The sequence below is a fragment of the Propithecus coquereli genome, unplaced genomic scaffold (assembly GCF_000956105.1).
Source record: "Propithecus coquereli isolate 6110/MARCELLA unplaced genomic scaffold, Pcoq_1.0 Scaffold147, whole genome shotgun sequence".
NCBI classification, from domain to species: domain Eukaryota; kingdom Metazoa; phylum Chordata; class Mammalia; order Primates; family Indriidae; genus Propithecus; species Propithecus coquereli.
In genome coordinates this window covers 3,505,674-3,525,647 of record NW_012139080.1, presented here as the reverse complement: position 1 = coordinate 3,525,647, position 19,974 = coordinate 3,505,674, and the positions used below count along the sequence as shown (strand labels likewise).

Sequence of the window (19,974 nt, the reverse complement as noted above, 5' to 3'; positions counted from 1 at the left end):
TGGCTACTAAAAAATTTAAAAGGAAATGTGTAGATCACATTTTATTTCTATTGAACAACATCGTTCTACTGGAAATATACAGATTTCCAGTAGCTTCATTTAACCACTTCATCATAAACCATCCCAAAAGTTAGTTGCCTAAAACAACAACCATTTTTTATTTCTCGCAATTACCAGAGTTGGCTGGATCTCAGCTGGAAGGTTCCTTGACTGCCCTTGCTTGGGGCATTTGCAGTCAGCTGGCCACCGGGGCTGTGGCATGGGCTGGATGTGTGCCACCAGGGTGATCCCTAATGTGGCTTCTCTCTCCATGGCATCTTGTTCCCCAGGGCCATTCTGTGGCTTCTCTCCACTGAGGAACCCTTGCTGCTTAAATGGCAGCCCAGGGCTTCAAGGCGGAGGAGGCTGAAGCGGCCAGGCATTATAAACGCTTGGGTTGGAAGTCACAGACACCATTTCCTCTCTATATTCTATGGGTCAAAGCAGGTGGAGCGCCAGCCCTGACCAAGAGGAACGGGCAAAGCTCTGCCTCTCGATGGGGGAGCGCCGAGCATGGACAAGGAAGGGCGGAATTGTTTGGGCATGAGCTCTCACACTCATCTCCCCCACAGAGATAGCCATTCAGCTTGTCTAAGGTGAGACTTTAGGGTCCTCACTTTTCACAAGCCTCCGCAGGGGCTGCCCTTTGAAGGACACTTCTCTAGAAGACTTTTGTAGGATCTTGGAGAGTAAGATGTTTTATGTCAGTGTTGTCTCTAGCAGTTAATTCGGAAAGAAATTTAGGATGACGCAAAAGGATGGTTTTCACTATCCATTGTTACCTTCGTGATCATGTATAATTAAAGGATGATTATAAAGCCACTATTGCTTTTGTGAGGGTCAGCAAGCATCACTTGGGCCTGGAAACCAGGTTCCAGAGTGTTAAGGAGCAAGGTGTCCCAGTGACAGACTGCACAGCATCCCAGAACCTCAGGGGAGAGTGAGGGGAGGGGTGTGTGTGTGCCTGTGTGTGTGGTGGGGGGTGCTGGTTGTCAGAATGCAGGCGTTGGAGCCAGCCCACATGGTTTGAATCCCACTTCTCCAGGCCTGTGACCTGAGGGAAATTTCTTAACCTCTTTTTGCCTTCATTTCCTCGCATATAAAATGGGGCACAACAAATTTATATGGTTCTTGTGAGGATTAAGTGTCAACACCTATAAAGCATTTAGAACAGTGTCTGGATGGCCCACGCAAACACTCAGCATTGCCATTTTTATTTCTACAGAGCCATCTGTGGCTTAGTTTTGCACCTTAATAATTCTCCCCCTCTCCCCCCTCTCTCTCTCTTCCCAGAGAAGTGAAGAAAAGAACTGACGAGGATGACAGCAAATCCATTACGAATCTGACGGGGACCAGTTCCAAAAAGTCAACACAGATGAAGAATTGTTGCAATGGTTAAATCCCAAACATCTTTGGCCTGCGAAGCCTTCATTTCCCGAATACTGAGTTTGTGTGACTTGTTTGGTTCTTAGTAGAGTGGTGCATCCTGCTGAAACTGTCACATGGAGGGTTACAGAGTGGGAAATCTCAACAGTTTTCCGTGGTCCCTCCAGAACCTCAGCTCTTCTTTGCTATATCTCAAAGAGCAACTTGGCCCTCCGGTTGAATAGACTTGTCCTTCCAGGTCTTAAAAGATAACATGTAAATTTTTTTAAAGTGATGAAAAAAAATCACATGTTCAACACTGTAGAAGAAACTCCACTGACGTAATTAGATTCATGTGGTAGCTGACTTCGTAGGTAACCTAGGATAATGTTTACTTAAAATATTTGATACTAGAGTCCTGGTGAAAGGAGGTTCTCGTCCTGGCTTTGTTTTTAACTAGCTTTGTGATGTTGGACATGTCACCAGCCCATGTCAGATCTGTTTGCTCATCTGTAAAACCAGCAGCATGGCCTTGCAGGCCTTGGCACCTCGCAGACCCCGCGGCCCTTTAACCAGTACTTGGGAGAGTACAGTGACCATTGACCCCTAGTTAAAAAGGACTCTGGCTATTCTTTTTTAATGTTGAGGTTTTGATATTTATCACTTCTGCAATAAGAACAGAATATAATTGAAAAAAAAATGGAAACAAAAATCTATTTTTTTAATATAGAAAGAAAACATATACTTGAGACAAAAATAGTTGTATATAAAAAAGTATTTCATAATCTCAGAATACTTACAAAATCTGTGGTTTAAATTTAGTGTTAAAAATTCTAATGAAAACATGTAAAACCACATACTACTGAAAGTACAATGCCCTGGAAAGTTGTCAGTCGTTACTTAAAAAAATACACCAGCGAGTGGCTGCCAGGGGCTGGGGACAGAGAGGAACTGGAACCACTGCTAATGGGTACGTGGTTTCTTTGGGGACGTTGACAGTGTCCTGGAATTAGAATGCTGGTAATGGTTGTGTAACTTTTAAATATACTAAGAACCACTGAATTGTATACTCTGAAAGGGCAAATTTTATGGTATGTGAATTATATCTTTTTAAAAAATGAACTGGCACTTAGAGTGATTTAACATTTTGCCAAATGAAAATATTCATGCTTATTTCAAACCTTCTCATGGTTTAAAAGCATAATCTGTAACACAAATCTCCTAACTCCCTAGTTGTGAGAATTAACTCCCTTAAATAATGAGCAATGAAAGAAATACTGTGCATGGTTTTGGAAAATCATGTCTTGAAAAGAGGAATTGCCATTAAGAAACGTAAGTCACAGTCCTTTGTTTAATGTGACCAGTGACTCATCATCACCAGTGACCTGGTTGGTCTTGCTCTCCTTCTAGTACCTGCAGTGCCTCCCAGACTTCCCCCGGAAATGTCTCTAAGAGCCAGAGGCGTCAGCACCTGCCCCCACGGTGGGCCAGTGATGCCTAGCTTTCAGTGGCCCAAACCAATTAAGTTATCGCAACAAAAGAGATTTGAACTTGCTTTGGTTCACATAGGTGTAGACCCCAAGTAGCTTGCTGAAAAGCTTAAATTATAGCCGTTATTTATTGTATTATATTAATATAAGCTAAAAACATTTATTTTTGTTGAATTGAAACAATTCCATATAGCAATCTTTTTCCTGTTTGTGATTTTTGTGATCAAACCTTAAATTCCCCAAACTTCATTTTTTTAAAAATGGAAATTGACCTGATATGTTACTTACAAAGATTATAGATAACTACAGCATCATTTAGGTTCAAAAAACATGCCTTCTCCTATTGAAGACATCTAATATTTTTACTGGAAGGTTGGATCTATCCTCAGTAATTCTACCATGAATTTCTGTTTCGTGTTTCATGGGTTTTGGTCCCAGAAAAAAAAGGTTACATTTCTGATCGAAAAGAATGCCTCGTTTGTGGGGAATTGTCAAAATAAACAGGGGTGGGGGGTATTATATTTGTGGCATGGTGAGACAAGAGCTGTGCCATTGCTGTCTGCCTCATGTCATCTCTTGAGCCCACATGAGAGTGGACTTGATATATATGTGTTGATGTATGAGACACATGTTTGAGTTTTGGTGCATTTGCACAAAACCGCATTAGTGTTTGTGTTATCATGTTGCCCTTATTTATTTACTCCAAAGTGTCTCTTTATATTTATCTTACAATCTGTAAATAAGAATATACTTTTAATACAGAAGTATGATCTTGGTCTTTGCCTCTGGATTGTACACCCAAGTTCATTAGGAGATTACACAGGTGCCTTTTATAGAAAAATCAATCATCTTTATTCAAGCCCAGATAAATATTTTGGTCACATAATCCAAATTAGAGACTTAGAGCTCTGGTTAGCAATCTGGTTTAAAGAAAAGCTACTTAAAGCTCTTTTAGCTGCATTGCTGGGAGATCATGATTGTTTCCAACATTTTAAATTCATAAAGTATTCTCAAATTTAAAGTGTTTTTTTGGTAAGGACAAAAATATTTAATGTTTTTAACTTAGACTTCACTTGATACATTTGCATGTTTGTAGGACAGTTACCTCTCTGTTTTTCCTTTGAGAGCATTTAAAAGCACAATTGTACTGCACTCCCTTTTTTGTAATATCCTGATACATTGGAAAATATTTTAATTTCATTATGGAAAATAATGTTGGATAAGCAGACATTTTTCACTATTAACCTTTAGCCCTGTGCATTTTCGTAATTTGTTTTTTCCACTTGCTGCTTTATATGACATATGTGACATTTGATTATTTAATACTAGAGGTGATTTGCATAAACCCAGTTGAGCAACCCTCCTGCTGAAGATAAAATTGAGGTTAAAGATAAAGATTTATTTTCATATTTGTACAGTGATCGGCTTCAGAGTGATGGTTTTTGTGGGCTTTTATTGTGTGAGTGTGCAAGAAGTTTCATATGTATATATTAAGTAGGCCTCTGAGGATTGAATAATTGTTTTATGATTTTGATTTATATGGTTTACATTTTCATAGTATGGGCCATATTTCGTTTATACTGTTTATTTCTCTTCAAACCATTAATAATTATACCATAAAGTATAATTTTTATGGCAATGCAAATGTCTAAGGAACTACAAATATTTTCTGTGTTGTAAATTCAATAAAGTTTGCTTCCTTTGGCCTTTTGGGTGTTCCTTCAGCTTGACTGCAGATATCCCTGAAGTAATTTTAATTCTAGGATGTGTCTGCATAGAACCGTACCTCTGAAACACTTGTCTTTTTTGGCCGGGGCAAGCTGGCTGGTGGGGAGAAGAATCCATGCCTGGCATGCCATGCTGTGGCCCAGTCGTGCCAACCTGGCCAGCAGGGCAGCGGTAGACCAGCTTGGGTCATGGCAGCTAGGAACAGGGAGGCTTTTGTAGAAGAATTTCAGTGCTCTGGCCATCCTCGTGGCTTCTGAGGGGCTAGTCCCTTTCTCTGACACTCACCCCTGTCTCCCCCACCCCCACACTGCCTAGCTAACTCCACCAGGAAGTTTTCCCTGAACCCCCAAACTAGGATAAGGCACCTGCTCCCACTTCTGTAGCACCTTTTTAAAACATCCTTGTTGCCCTTAAACTTGTTTATTTAGACAGGTGCTCCATACCCTCAGCCACTTTGTCTACTAATTCCTCCCTTCTGTGATGCACGGTGCTTGGTACTTTAGTAGGTCTGATTATTGAATGGATGATCAGAGAATTAACTGGCTAAATAAGGCAAGCTTTGCAAAGAGTTGCTGCAGACACACACATGCACACGTACAGCTGCACATACAAAATAATCATGGACAGTATAAATAAGAGACAGCATATTTTAACAGCCATGGGTATGAACTCTGTAGCCAGCTTGGGTTTGAACTTGACCTCAGACCTACAACTGTGGGCAAGAAACTTAACCTCTGTGAGCCCCAGCTTCTTTCTTTGTAAAATAAGGATGGTAACAGTACGTTTCTGTGGAGTTGTTCTGAGGACTGAATGGGTTAATGCATATAAAGGGCTTAGAATGGTGCATGACACTTTGATCACCCCCAATTAAAAGAAAGAAAGTTTTGAAGCACTATTGATTACATTAGTCTTGCTCAGGACCCTGGGAACTGCCTTCAATAAGTAACGAACTCCAGAGATTTGCCAGATCACAGGGGGATGTGGCATTGTGGAGGGTTCTCTCTAAGTCATGGACCACCTCCCACATACATTCTTGGTGGTTCAATAGACACAAAGTTGGGGAATCATACAGAATAGGATATTGTGTGGGATGGATTAAAAGAGGAGGAAACAATTGAGAAAAATGAGAGCCTGAAACTTAGAATGGAATCACGGTAGAGGTAGGATCTCCATTTATTACGGTGGATGGAATCAAGTAGTGGAAGAAAATACTGCATCTCTGACTGGGATTTTGAATCTAAGTGCCAGTAAAAGTGGTGGTGGGGTGAAGAAATTCTCTAACTAAATGGAAACTGACCTTTATGTTTATACCATGACAAGTAAATAGCCTGTTGAAAAAGATCTCCCATGGAGAAATCCAAAATTCCACAAGATGGGAATGAATCCCCAGGAAAGCATATTATTTTGCAAGCTTTAAAATAAAAATAAATTTTTCTTCCCAGATATGGATGTTAAAATGTTTTCATAGCTGAAAATGGAAAAAAGATAAAAAAATACGTCAACTTAAAATTACAGAGTAAGATAAATTTCCATATGCAAAATTCTAGGAATACCCATTTTCTTTATTTTTCTGTAACTTTTTGTATCTATGTATCAGATTTATTTGTGAATTAATATTTCTTCATTTTCTGTAGAATAGGCATTTAGTTGTAAGGCCCTTTAACTTGTGACCTTTCCAGCTGGTAGTTCATGAGTCACATTTCATAACATTTGACTTAAGCTTTCAAAGAGTTCCTCATTATCTGTAGGATGCTCGCTTTCTGAATATCTTTCGATCCAAGTTCGTGTACATTTTCCCATTGCTGTGCAGTGGGCTAGAACTTGATTGCTGGATAAATACTCTTTCAGGGAGAGTCTTATGAGTAGTTCCAGTGTGATTTTAAGGTTAAAATTAATGCTTTTTAAATCACTACAAATCTCTTCTTGCTCAATCATTCCAGAAACAAATATTTTACCCCTTAGATAAAATCCAGAAACTTCTTAACACCATGTTGAAGGCTCTCTCTGATCTGGCTCATGCCTGTTCGTTCACTAGTTGAGTCAGTATTTATTGAGCCCAACTCTGTCCTGAGGGCTGTTCTCGACAGTGGGGATGTACAGTAGCTAAGACAGACTGTCAAAGCGATTACGTTCTGATGGGGGTTGGCAACAAACTTATAAACAAATAGTGAAGAAGATCCACATTCTGCCTCCTCCCACATTACTCCCGCTGAAGTCTACACTGGGGCACGGGAAACTGTTCCTCAGACATGCCATGCTCTCCCTCACTGCCAGCCCTTTGCTCAGCCTTTGCTTCCTGCTTGGTACACTACTGTTCACTCAAGTGTCCCCACCCACCTGCTGCACCCCTGCACATCTCAATTCAGAGACCACTTCAAGCAGCCGTGCTCAGCCCCAACGTCTAGGCTACATTCTCTCCTCCATGCGTGTCTGCCCCAGTGCCCACCTCAGCACCAAGTCGATCTGACTTGTAAGGATTCGTGTGCCCGGCATGTCCAGTGCTTTCTGCCTCCCTTTCAACTTTACAGAGTGGGGGTAAACGTCCCCCACCCTGGATGCACACTTCAGCAAGCTCATGACTCTTCCAGCCCTGACAGATCAGGTCTGAAGTTATCTATGCCACAGACCTCTCTGAAGCCCAGGAACCCCTCAGAATCATCTTTTCAAATGAATACAATAAAATACATAGGGTTATAAAGGAAAGAAATGATACTGAAAGACTGTTCCCAGAATACTTTTTGAGTTTTGTGATAATAGCGGGATTTGTGCTGCTTTTCTGGCACATTAAACTACAAGATCTGGCGATAGGTCTAATAGCCACCATCATTTTGACACAGTGATGAAGGTAAACAGTATTTCAGGACTCTGCAAGCAGCGAACATGAATTGTGAACATCTGTGATTTCTCTTCGTGACTCAGTCACAGGTACTGATCATAATAATGGGGTTTGTTGTCAGCATTTTATGTTATTAAATGAAATGCTAAATTTCAGTTAGAGTGTAGTGAAAATAAACATGTAATTTTTTTCTCCTATCTAAGACAGAAATATGATTTTCTATCCATAGACGCAATGGGCCCAGGGGCCCCAATTAGGAATCCTTGCCCTGGGTGAGAAACATATATTATGTTTAAGTTGCAAACATGTATATTTGGATGCATATTCCCATGTAGTAATCAAAACACTGAACTTCACGTAACAGTGTCAAGTCTTCTCCCTCCTCCAGCTCAGGGCTGCTTCAGCCAGGAAGCCACCGTAGGAAGGGGAGCTTGGTCCTCCTGCTCTGTTCTGTCACCCCATTCCTGATCTCTGTCTACTGATATGCTCCCCTCTAGGCTCCAAGCAAGGGGAGCATGGTGCTAGCACACAGATGCTGTTTTGTGCGTTAGCAAGATGGACATCACAGAAGAAAAAGAATACACGTGGCCAGACCTTCTTGACCATCACATGTATTGAAAGTCAAATATTAATAGAACGTACCCTTTGCAGGAACATGTTCACCACCTCCCGCCTTTTACTGTGGCTCTAAAACTAGCCTGATAAAACTATCCGTCTTCTAGCTATGGACATTGGCTAAGAAAACAAGAGAAGGCATAAAGCTCTCAAATCAAAAGCAAAACAAAAACAAAGCCAACAGGAAGACATTCACAAATTAACGCACTGTTAATAAGACTGAAGATAATCTGGTTAAGAATCAGAAATATTGAATGTTTTCTGGGGTGACATGATGTATTTTTTTTGTTTTCTAAAATCCCATTAAAACTAGAGTCAAATGGATTTTTCTTTTAAAGATATCAATTCATGAGGATAGAAGACAATAGCTTCAAAATTGTGAAGCAGGAAAGCAGATGGATAATTGGGTACTGAGTTAACAAACCCAAGAAAGCTGAATCTTTAGCCAGGAGTGGAGGAAAGTGGAGAACAATCTAGATTTACATCAGGGAGTTCACAAAAAGCTCAAGAACTGGCCGAAGCAGGTTCCTCTGGTGATGTGAGGGAAGGTGGAGTGAAAGCAGTTTGAGAAGCAGTCCTCTCTTTAAGTGCTGTTCTCCCATGCTACGCCACCACTACCCTGACCGAAGTCTGGTGATGTATTTTCTGGAGTGAGTAAAACAGAGGGCTTCTAGAGTGACAGATGGAGACCAAGCACAGTCGAGTGTGCTGGTGCCATTCAAAAATCAGGGGACGTAAGTGACAACATCTGTTCTGAGTGCTGAAAGCTAAATGCTGATACTCCCTACTCAGCTTTCAGAACACAGATCCCTTTATCTTCCAGAGATTGAAACACTCTTCTCTGAGGAATGACCAGCCAAGAGGCAAGACCTAAAGATACTGACATTAGGTGTCTTTCCAACAAGTTACCCTAAAGTTCAAAGTTGGCAAGTCCCTCCCCACATTCAGAACTCGCAATCAGGATTTTAGCCCCCCTGAGTGATCCAAGAATCACTGGATATTTGTGGGAAGCCTCTAAACATGAAAAATGCAGATAGACAAAACAAAACAGAAAAATATCAACATTGGGAAACAGAGCCTATGTGGAGAAAAAAATCTATTATTAATATATTCAGAGAGATGTAACTATGGCATCCATGAAACAAGAACAAGCTACTATCAATAAGGACTTTCATAGAAAAAAAAAATAAGCTTTTAGAAATTAAAAACATGATAGCGGAAGTTACAACAGCAACAAGATAAGATAAATTTGAGGAATCTTCCAGAAAGATGAGCACAAAGAGACAACAGGAGAGGAAGTCAGTCCAACAGCCAAAAAAAGGGGTTCCAGAAGGATAGCATGGAGAAAGCAGGAGGATAAAATCATAAATAATTCAAGAAAAATTTCCAGAAGTGGGCATGAGTTGCCAGACTGAAAGATCCTACCTAGAACCCAGGAGAATGGATGGCAACAGAGTATACTGTCATTAGAGCCCTATGCCTTAAGAAAAAAGAATTCTCCAAGCTTCCAGAAAGAAAGGGGAAAAAAACATTAGAAAACAAGAATTAGAATGGTTATTCTCACGTCAACAGAAACACTGAAACCAGGAAGACAGTGAAGCAATGCCCACAAATTCCTGAAGGAAAATTATTTCCAACCTATAATTGTACACCCAGCCAAACTATTAATAAAATGGGAATAATAATGACATTTTCAAGATATTCAAAATCTCAAAGTCTCAAAAAACCTTATCAATATTGTATGAGGGAACTTCAAAAAGTTTGTGGAAAAATGGAACAGAAAGCTAAAAATAAAAAATATAAATTTTATTTCTCAACATAACCTCCATCAAGTTCAAGACACTTTTGTAAGCAATAACACCAGCTGTTTAGTCCATCCCTAAAGATCCAAAGTTCCTGGGCATTTAACCATGTCAATGCAGTCTTTTTTCTACTGTGCTGTATTCTGGTTTAACCTCTGCTGAGAGATGGTGGTAGGTGTGGTCTATGTGGAGACAAAAAAGAGGATAAAAAGCAAAGAAATGTAGAAAAGGAAGAAAGAAACACAAACCAGCACGCTCTTCCTGCCTAGACTGCTGCTGGATGTCCAGCACTCAGCTCATACTAGAGTCTTCCCAGATTAGCCTGTCTCTGCTGAGCCCTGTTTGCAAAGAATAACCCATCAGATTTTGATTGATATGCCAAGAGGGTCTCTTGGAAACTCTTATGAAGCTAAAAATCAAACTTTTTCTCAGGAAAGAAAGGAAAAAAATGAGGAAAACAGGAAGGAAAGAAGAAAGGAAGGGAAGGAGGAGAGAAGATTAAAGTTCCATGGAACACAATTTGGAAACATTCTCTAACTTATATATTTGTATTTTATTCAAAAACTTTTAAGTCACTTGCTTATGTTTTTAATAACTACAGGGTCTTCAAAACAGCATTTCAAATCAAGAAATTAGATAATTTAGATTATTAGACTCTGCAGTAGACATTTTTCACTTTTTCTAGCTACATCTGAACACCCTTTTTGTTTTTAGGGGAATCCCACACCATGTGAATGTTAGTGGGGTATGGAACTCTGCATATCACTTGAGAAGCTGAAAAGAACAAACGTTGCCTCTCCATATCCCACCAAACCTGGGGTGTAGCTATATAAATATAACCTAGATTTAGCTCATCCCATCCTTCCACCCAGCACCTAGCTCTAAAGGAGTGTTGCAAACTTGAAGGGCAGTTACGAAACCATTCACGGCACAGTGCTGTAGCGGAGTGCAGCAGTGGAGACACCTTGGTTGGACGACTCTCTGGGGCATGGCACGCGTGAGCAGTATTCACTCAGATTCTACTTATTATCCATAATCCACACTGGGTTCTGCAGCCTTCCCAAAGATTCTGTGTGTTGCCCAATGCCTGTTGGATAAGGTCATTTTCTGCTAAAGTTCAAAAGTAAAACAGAGAATGTAAAATACAATTTAATCCATTAATCTTTCTAGTTTGTTGACATGTGACATCTCTTAGTTTTGATATCAAAAAGCCAAACAAGTTAGTATACTATATATATTATGTCTTGTTTTTCTGCTTGATCTGTATGACTTTCTATTGCTGAGCTAACAAACTGCCACAAACTTCATGACCTAAAACAACACAAAGTTATCTTACAGTTCAGAAGGCCGGAAGTACAAATATGGGTTTTTATGGGCTAAAATCAAGGTGTCAGCAGGATGACATTCTTTCTAGAGGCTCTGTGGGAGAATCTGTTTCTTGTTTTTTCCAGCTTCTAGAGGCCACCTGCATTCTTTGGCTCATGGCCTCTTCCAGCAATGCATCATTTCGGCTTTGGCTTCCGACCTCACATCTCCTCCTCCAAATCTGAAGTTCCTGCATCCCTTTCTCCCTTATACAGATGCATGTGATTACACTGAGATCTCCTGAATCACTCAGGATAATCTTTCCATCTCAAGATCCTTAATTACATCTGCAAAGTCCCTTTTGACGGTAAGGTGACGTATTCAGAGTTTTTGTGGATTAGAACTCTGGGAACCCATTCTGTCTATTGCAACATCCACCATAATTTTATGTAATTGTCTTTTTTCTTTTGGCAATTTCCAAGTTACAAGGTGATTTAGATTTAAAAAAGAAAGAATGCTTTATTTTTAACAGTTTCCTTTCTAATCTTCTAATTTTGAAAAACTAAATACATAACCAAAATATATGAGGTGTGTTGATGATTCTTAAGAAATTCCCAAATGTCCTTTGAGAACAGGAAATGAGCAACTTAATCATTTCAAACGTTGTTTACCTAAATGACCACAACTTGATGTACAGTTGGCCAACTAACCATTTATATAGCAGTGAATAGGGGGCGAGCTCTTTGAAAGGCTGGGCAGAAATTAAAACAAAAAGAGATTGCTCCTATTCTTGAAGAACATGTCAGTTAGTTGACAAGATCAGAAAAGAGATCATCTTCTCATCAGCTGCAGAAAACAGAGCTGTTGATAAAGTCCAGCTGCATAGCAACTTGGAGAATGTGGGTTTCCAAGGATTTTTCTACCAACCACTGGGTTGTCTAGTCTGTGCCTCTTATTGTTTTAGGAGCTGTTCAAATGACTGTAAACTTGGCCTTTTGAGGCATTTATAACTCCTAAGATGTTTAGACTCAATGGGATTTCAGTGGGAGCACTAGGCAAGTACACAGATGAATGACTGAAAATACCCACTGAGGCATGTGCCACTGACCATGTGCAGATGATCTGTCGTAAAGGATGCTAGAAATCCCCTAGAGAGCACCAATAGAGTAGCAGTCAGACTTGTGGTTAGACTTCTGCCAAGACACAGATAGAGTGTACATTTATTATTGTAGACAGGAAAGTTTGTATTTCCTCAGTGTTTACTGTGTCCTACAAGCTTTTCACAGGTTTTCTCATGTCATCCTTGCAATAATGCCTGTTTTAACAGATCAGGTAACAGGCTTAGCCAAGTCGAGTGGCTTCCTAGGTGTGGTGGAGTCTTTCCCTCACAGCACCCTGCCTCAGCCAAAGCGTGCCTTTAAGATCACCCAAATTTTGAGTCTTAATGCTCTTGAAGAAGAAAATATCTCATGAATTAATGATTCTAATGTGTATTGAAAAAAAATCACAGAAAACATCTTCCCTTTCTATTGTCTTAACTCACTGAGCTGAAGTGCCTGAAAGGTATGGATTACATTGGAAGGTGGAGAATGTTCTGTTTCAAATTCAAAGCAACCATCTCAGTGGCCTTTTCCCTGTGGCAGACCAGGATTCTTGTAATTTTTGTTTTAGAAAGAATATAATTTCTGTAGACTTCTTTTTTCCATCAGTCTTGAGTGTTGGAAACTCTCAAGTTCTCTTAAGAACTAATTCTTGATTTCCGAACACAACGAGGCGTAGAGGAAACCCTCTCATCTCCGTGGACTTAGTCCTGTGAGTGGACACCCGGGATAGAATAGTCGAACGCCAGTGCTGAAAGGGAGTCTAGAGATCATCGAAGTACTTTGTTTTTAATTGGTGGGGTAACAGGTAATCAGGGATAACCTGTGGCTGTCTGTGTGGTTTCGGAGCTGGGCCCAGAGGCCAGGCCTCCTGTCTTCAGGCCAACAGTTCAAGACACCACACTTTCTGCTGCTTTGCAGGACTGGGAAATGAGTGTGGCCTGCTTTCTTCCTCTCTCTTTTTCATTTTTTTATTTTGTTCTCTCTTTTTTTCTCCTTCCTTCCTTTCTTCCTTCCTTCCTTCCTTCCTCCCTTCCTTCCTTCCATGAAGTATGCATTTATTTATTCATTTTTTTTATTAAGTCACTGTTGTGGATTGAATTGTGTCCCTCCAAAATATATGTTGAAATCCTAAACTTCAGCACCAACTAATATGACTTAATTTGGAGATAGAGTCTTTGAAGATGTCCTCAAATTAAGATGAGGTCATATGTGGTTCATGTGGGCTCTACTCTGATTTGGCTGGTGTCCTTACAAGAAGAGGAGAAGACAAAGAACACAGGGAAAACACCACGTGACAGCTTGGAGTGAGGTGTCTTCAAGCCAAGGAATGCCAAGGATTGCCAGCAACACCAATAGCTAGGAGAAAGTCATGGAACAGATTCTACTCCGGAGCCTTCAGAGGGAGCATGGCCCTGTAGACACCTTCATTTTAGACTCCTGGCTTTCAGAACTGTGGGAGAATAAATTTCTGTTGTTTCAAGCCACCCAGTTTGTGATAATTTGTTACAGTTTTCCTAGGGAACTAATACAGTCACCAGACATTTCCAGAATTCAAGCTGCAGTGAAGTGCTTTGAGTGATGGGTGTGTGTGAGGGGAGGGGAGGACCAAACAGGTGACTAAGACACAGTCGGTGCCTCTAGGGTCTCACGGTCTAGCAGTGAAGTTAGGAGCCTTAGTGATTCCCCGACCTCACCCACAGGTGTCTCCATGTTTGGGACAGCAATCAAGGACAGGTGGCATCTACGGTGACATCTGTGTGTTAGACTTTTAATGCAGGGATTAATCACAAGAAAAACTGTGAGGAAAGGAAATGTTAATTAATCTTTAGGGTCAGGCAGTAATTGAGATTGTCCTCTGAGAACAGAAGGCTGAAATTTTAAATTATTAAAAAAGAGTGTTGGTAATAGCATGTAGTGTTCTGTTTTGAGTTATTTTGGGATCGTTCGCCAAGATGAAGACAACTGAAGAAATCAAAAAGAAGAAGCTGAGAAAGTTCTATCTGAACATACTTCCTGGGAAAAACGGGGTGCAGAGGTCGTCAGCTTCTCAAGGACCCCGATCACGTGGCACCTCTCAGCATCAACCCTTCCCAGCCTCTCTCACGTACTTAATACATCCTGTGGGGTGGCTTGAATTAAGCTGTAGTCACTTCCCCGGATGTAATTTCACATAGGGGGTTGAGCTGGTGAAGGGGAACCGCAGCGGCCCCACCTTTCGTGCCAGTGAACACACCCAGGCCAGCCTTGTCCCCTGAAGCCTAGTTCAAACCATTTCCTTTGTGGACTTTGGAGGAGATGATAAAGAGGAAGATGGAGGAAGAGTGGAAAGTCTGCAATACGGTAGAACAGCAAAGAGCAGCAAGGGCACGATGAGGAGACATTTGTCCCCAATCAGATGGTGGTGGTTAGCCTGCTTCCGCCCAGGGGACAAGTGGGGTCATGCTTGCACCTGGACAGGGCCTGACTTAGTACTTTCCAACATCGACTTTGTAAAATAACTAATGGGTAACTCCAATGTAACAATTAGCTGCCTGCTGACTGATAATTTCTAATTTAGCAGCTCTTAGTTTGGAAGAGGCTTGTAGGTCTGAAGGAGATAGAGAAAGGGGGAGAACAGGAGGCAGAATGACGCAGGAGGAGGCACCGCGGGCCTGCATCGGGGATTTGTCCAGATCAGTTCTTACAATTTATCTTTGCATAAAGAAGTCTTTTTAGACATATTTTCCTAATTGCCCTGCCCCCATGAAATTTTAATGCCAAGATACATTATATATCTATTTATGTACGGTACACATAGCTGTGCTTTATACAGTAAAAAGTAAGATCTCCTCTCATCCTCCCCCACAAGAAGTAATTTTCCCTCCTTGGGGACAGCATCGCCCCCACTGAGAATTCATGGTCTGGACGAGAACTGACTCCAGGGCCTAGGAATTCTCGAGCTGGGACAGAGGTCGAGGTACCCAGCATTGTACACAGATGGGCTTATGAATCTGACAGCCTTGGCCTGGAAGGCCACTGCAGCTACTTCCTAATTCTGTGACCTTGGGCAACTTACATAATTTTATCTTGAGTTTTAGTGTCCTCATCTGTTTTATCTATATTAAGGACTATTTAGAGTAAAAGATAAAGAAAGTTAAGCACTTTGCACATTGCTTGACACTTAGTCCATAGTTGGACTGGATGTTCTTTCTAGCTGTTTGCTGGGCTGTCTTGCCTGTTCCCTGCTTAGACCAGCAAATGAAATGGGGTAGGCGATAGTTAGGCCAAACAGTTATACAAATGTGAGCAACTAATTTGCAAAGATTTTTTTCTGCTTGAAGAATCTTCTTCAGAAAAAGCACAATAACCTCATTCTCGGAAGGGATTTGCTGCCCTGGGAGGCCTGGGCCATCGGGGAAGCTCTGTCTTTGCGTCCTCTCGGCAGCCCGTCCTTACACAGAGAAGAGGCTGCGGGTTGCCCTTGGCTCCCCAGATACTCTGGAGAGATACAGCCAGAATGTAAGGAAATTCAAAGAGCCAAATGGGAAAAATACATTTTTTACATCTTCTCTTTTTAGAGAAGAAAAGGAAAGGCATAAGCCTTCAAAGTGTTTTTAAAAAAAAAAAAGCAGCAACACAACAATTCATCTGTGGTAGTTTAGTTTCTAAATGAGGTGTTTAAATATAATCAGCTTTCAATTTTTAGGAGACGATAATGATACTTTTGGATAATCCAGGACTCTTGCTTTTTTTTTTAACCTATAAGATGTCGAAATTTTTGCCATATTCCAAGGTCTTAAAGTCTGAGACCTGGAAGGACTTTAAGGGAACAACTCCAGTTTTTTGACAAATTAATTGAAAAAACGGAGACCCCCACCAAAGAGGTTAAATCAGCTACCCAAGGTTATGCGGCTAGTGAATGGCAGATTGATGGACATAGCCAGGTTTTCCAATCTCAAATCCACTGGTCTTTTTGTTCCAAATTAGAAGTTAGTAAAGCTGGGACTTGGAAAAAGCACAGGATGTGGAGTTCAATTGACTGGGACTCGAGTCTAACTCCACCACTTATCAGGTATGTAGCTTTAGAAAAATCAGCTAATCTGATTTTTTAAGACAAATAATAGCATGGTGAAAGAGCAAAATTCTGCCCATTTTGAGGAGCAAAAATGCACACCATAGCTGCTTCATCAATGAGAAGTTATCTCAAACTTCAAACCCAGGTCTATTGGTTCCCAGAATATTGGCCCCTTTGGTTGCATGCCTGTGCAATGGGTCTGAACCATTGTAATACATGTGATGCCAAGAAAGTCTAATCAATTTTTATCCCAGTCAGATTTTATCATATAAAGTTTGTTCAAGATCATACATTATAAGAAAAGTGCATATTAAAAAACCAAAATGGTATCTCACTTTTCCTATTGATTAGCTTGGCAAATTCAAAGGTTTGATAATAAAGTGTGTTGGCAAGTATTTGTGGAAACAGGCACACCCATGGTTTGGAGTATGAACTGGTATCACCTCTTTGGAGAATGATTTGGCAAATATCTATCGCACTTTAAAGTGCACGTATTATCTGACCCAGGAGTTTCACTTTTACAGATACGTCCACACACATCCAAAATGCATTATCATTGCAGCATTATCTGCTGTAGCAAAATTTGTACACGACTTAAACATACGTTTAAAAAATTAGTTAATTAATTATGGTACATCTATACAATGCAATTTTATACAGCATCGAGAAGAATGAACCAGCTCCACATATATTTCTCTGGAAACATATCTAAGGTGTATTGTTAAGTGAAAAAGAAAGACGTATCCTATGATATGGTTTGTGATATAAAGGGTGTAGATACATATATGCTTACACATGTATAGGCTGTCTGTGGAAGGATACAGAAGAAATTCAGGAAAGGGGAATTGGGGAACTGAGAGACAAGAGTGAGAATGAGATTACCACTCAGAATACCCTTTGGAACCTTTTGAGATTTGCTCTAGGTACATGTATTACCGATTTTTAAAAATAAGCACAAAGCCAAAAGAAAGTCTAGCCAAGCAAAATGCTTGTGGTCTCCACTGCCCTGTGGCCCATCCACTCTAGTTTGCTTGGCTCATCCTCTGTGGCTCTGCAACCTCTTGGATCCTCACATTGGCTCTCTTGATTCCTGATACCCACCGGCAGCCTTCCTTGTCCTGACAACTCATTTCAGACGGGCTCGTCTGGCTTCCGTCGCTGGCACCCTCTCTTGGACACGAGGCTGTCTGGCTCCATGTGCACGGCTTACTGCAGCCCACCAAGTCCTGGCCAGGCCAGCCAGGTGGCAAAATGGCATGTGCACCTTCTGGCATGGACAGTGTCTGGACACTGCCTAGGCACAAGGAGACAATGGTCCATGTGGCTGTCCATTGTAATGATGGGTACATAGGGTTGCCTATGGCCAACATTTTACCTTTGATTGGCCCAGGAGATCTGGGTTCCTTCATTTGCTTGTTTCCTCATTGGTTGATTTGTTGGTTCTTTTGTTCATCCATTCAGTCAATACTTCTGAATGAGAGAAACAGAAGCTACAGTCCAATGGGATTAGTGTTAAGAGTGTGCCTACAGATTTCATATCCCTCCATTTCCCTCTTCTCCAACCCAATGGATGACTTATTAATAGATTTTATTATATCCTGTTAGCATGAGACTTAACAATTAAACCCATTTCTAGCTGAATATGTTGTATGAACAGTGGCAACTTCTGGGAGTTGCCATAACCTCCCTTTGACCCTCACTGACCGGAAGGATCTACAAGGTATAACAAAGACGCATTTAGTTTAATGACATTTACAGATGAGCGTTATTTCCCTTGGCTGATTTTTTTTTTTTAACCAGTAAAATTCTTATCAGTGAGGCTTTTCAGTATTTCAGTTCTCCCAGAGGGCATCTTGGGGAGAACAATGAATGCCTATGAGGCAATCGACCACTTTCTGTCTTCAACCACCTGGGACCTGGGGTGCAGTCAGGAGTGCTGCCAGGAACCCCATCAATATCGAAAATGCCTCTGGCTTGATTAAGCTTTGGAAATGCCTCCATTGATCCTATTCAAATATTTATTGAACATTTACCACAGACACAGTATACTAATTGACCTCCGAAAAGTCACCTTTGCCCAAAGCCTGGGAGGGGGAAGCACACAGGAACACTGGGTGGAAAAAGGAAATTCCTCATGGGGTGACTGACAAATGGGCTGGCTCAGCTCCAACCAGAGAAGGATCCAGGAGAAAAAGCCATTAAGTCCCAAATGCTCATACGGTTTATGGCTCCTGTTATTAGCTAGGTGATGGTCTGACCTGAATGGGTATCCAAGAAGTAAAGAAAGTCTATACAGTGGCAGCAGGTATGGACAATGACCTTCACAAAATGACCTTTTGGAGACACCATCTTGAACAACCTCCCAGGAGAAAGCATTACAGTCTCTTTCTTGAGTTGTCCCATGGACAGCTTTTTTTTTTTTTTTAATCAGACAGTATTAAACTTAGTATTTAAGAGTGCAGACTCTGTAGACACACTAACTACCTGGGTTTGGATCCAGGCTCTAACTCTAAGTGTGCTTAACCTCTCGATGCCTCCTGATCCTCATCTGTAAAATGGGGATGTGATAGTACCTACCATATATATGGGTGTTTGGGGACTAAATGAGTAAAGCACTGAGATGGTTCCAGAGCCATAGTAAGTACTTAAAAACATAAACAGTTAACCATCGCAAGTTTTGTTCTTACGGAAATGACCACGACTTCCAATGAGTGGGATTGTTAACTTGCCTAGTTTTGAATTTTGTACTTGTATGGATAGTAAAATTTTCGTGCTGCAAAATACTGTCTTTTTCCTTTTTGTGGCTTTGCTTTGCTGTCCTTTCCACATCATTTTTTGATCTCAGAGAATTCATACAAAGTGAGCCACATGATCTATAGTATCCAAGATGTGTTACTGAGTGTATGCGGGCTCCTTCGGTTCAAAGCAGAGCCATTGTTATTGGCTTAAAATGTCACAAAGATGTTGCAGCTGAAAATTCCTGAGCTCATGAATGACTGGTCTCCGATTTTTCCTACCTCTTACCACAAATATCATTAATAATGACTAACTTACCTCTCCAAAAGCCTGCCTAAATTATCTTTTCCATGAACTTGTGTTTCATTGTATTATTAATAGTTTTGAAATAACTTCACGAAATACAAGTTCCTCATGTTTATTTAAAATGGTTTGCATTTGTATACAAGTTCACATTGCCTGAGGAGAAAGTCAGACAAAGACCTTGTCAACAACAACACTAGCAAGACTTTTTGAGTTTGCCTTCAAAATAGTGATGGCTATCAGGAATATGTCTGTCCCATTCTGTCACTTGCAGAACTTCAGTAATAAACAAATTGTCATTGTACTTGCCCTTTTTTCTGTCCCCACAATATTTCTTGTCCTCTGAGTTGACCCTGAATAACTTTTGAATAAATTTTATTTTTGAAATTGAATAGCAGTTCGAGCATATGGACCTATTCAGACTTTTGTAACATTCCATTTCCAAATGATTTTCTGTCAATTCAGTTCAAGGTGCAAATCAAATCTAACCTTTGTGATAATGAAAAGAACTGAAGAAAAAAGCCTTTTCTTTAAAGGACTTTCCACTTGAAGGCCAATAGTAATTTTTAGCGAACACACCCATGGTAATGCTTTTTTT

At 40.7% G+C, this 19,974-nt stretch overlaps 1 protein-coding gene across 1 annotated transcript in view; it reads left to right on the top strand.

The window, feature by feature from the left end:
- The window catches only part of RASEF (RAS and EF-hand domain containing), a 65,501-nt gene extending 63,803 nt beyond the window's left edge, over positions 1–1,698 (top strand). The window contains exon 17 of the mRNA XM_012640027.1: positions 1,333–1,698. Coding sequence (XP_012495481.1) covers positions 1,333–1,438 — 106 coding nt within the window. The 3' untranslated portion in view covers positions 1,439–1,698. The remainder of the gene's footprint in view (positions 1–1,332) is intronic.
- Positions 1,699–19,974: the final 18,276 nt, after the last annotated feature.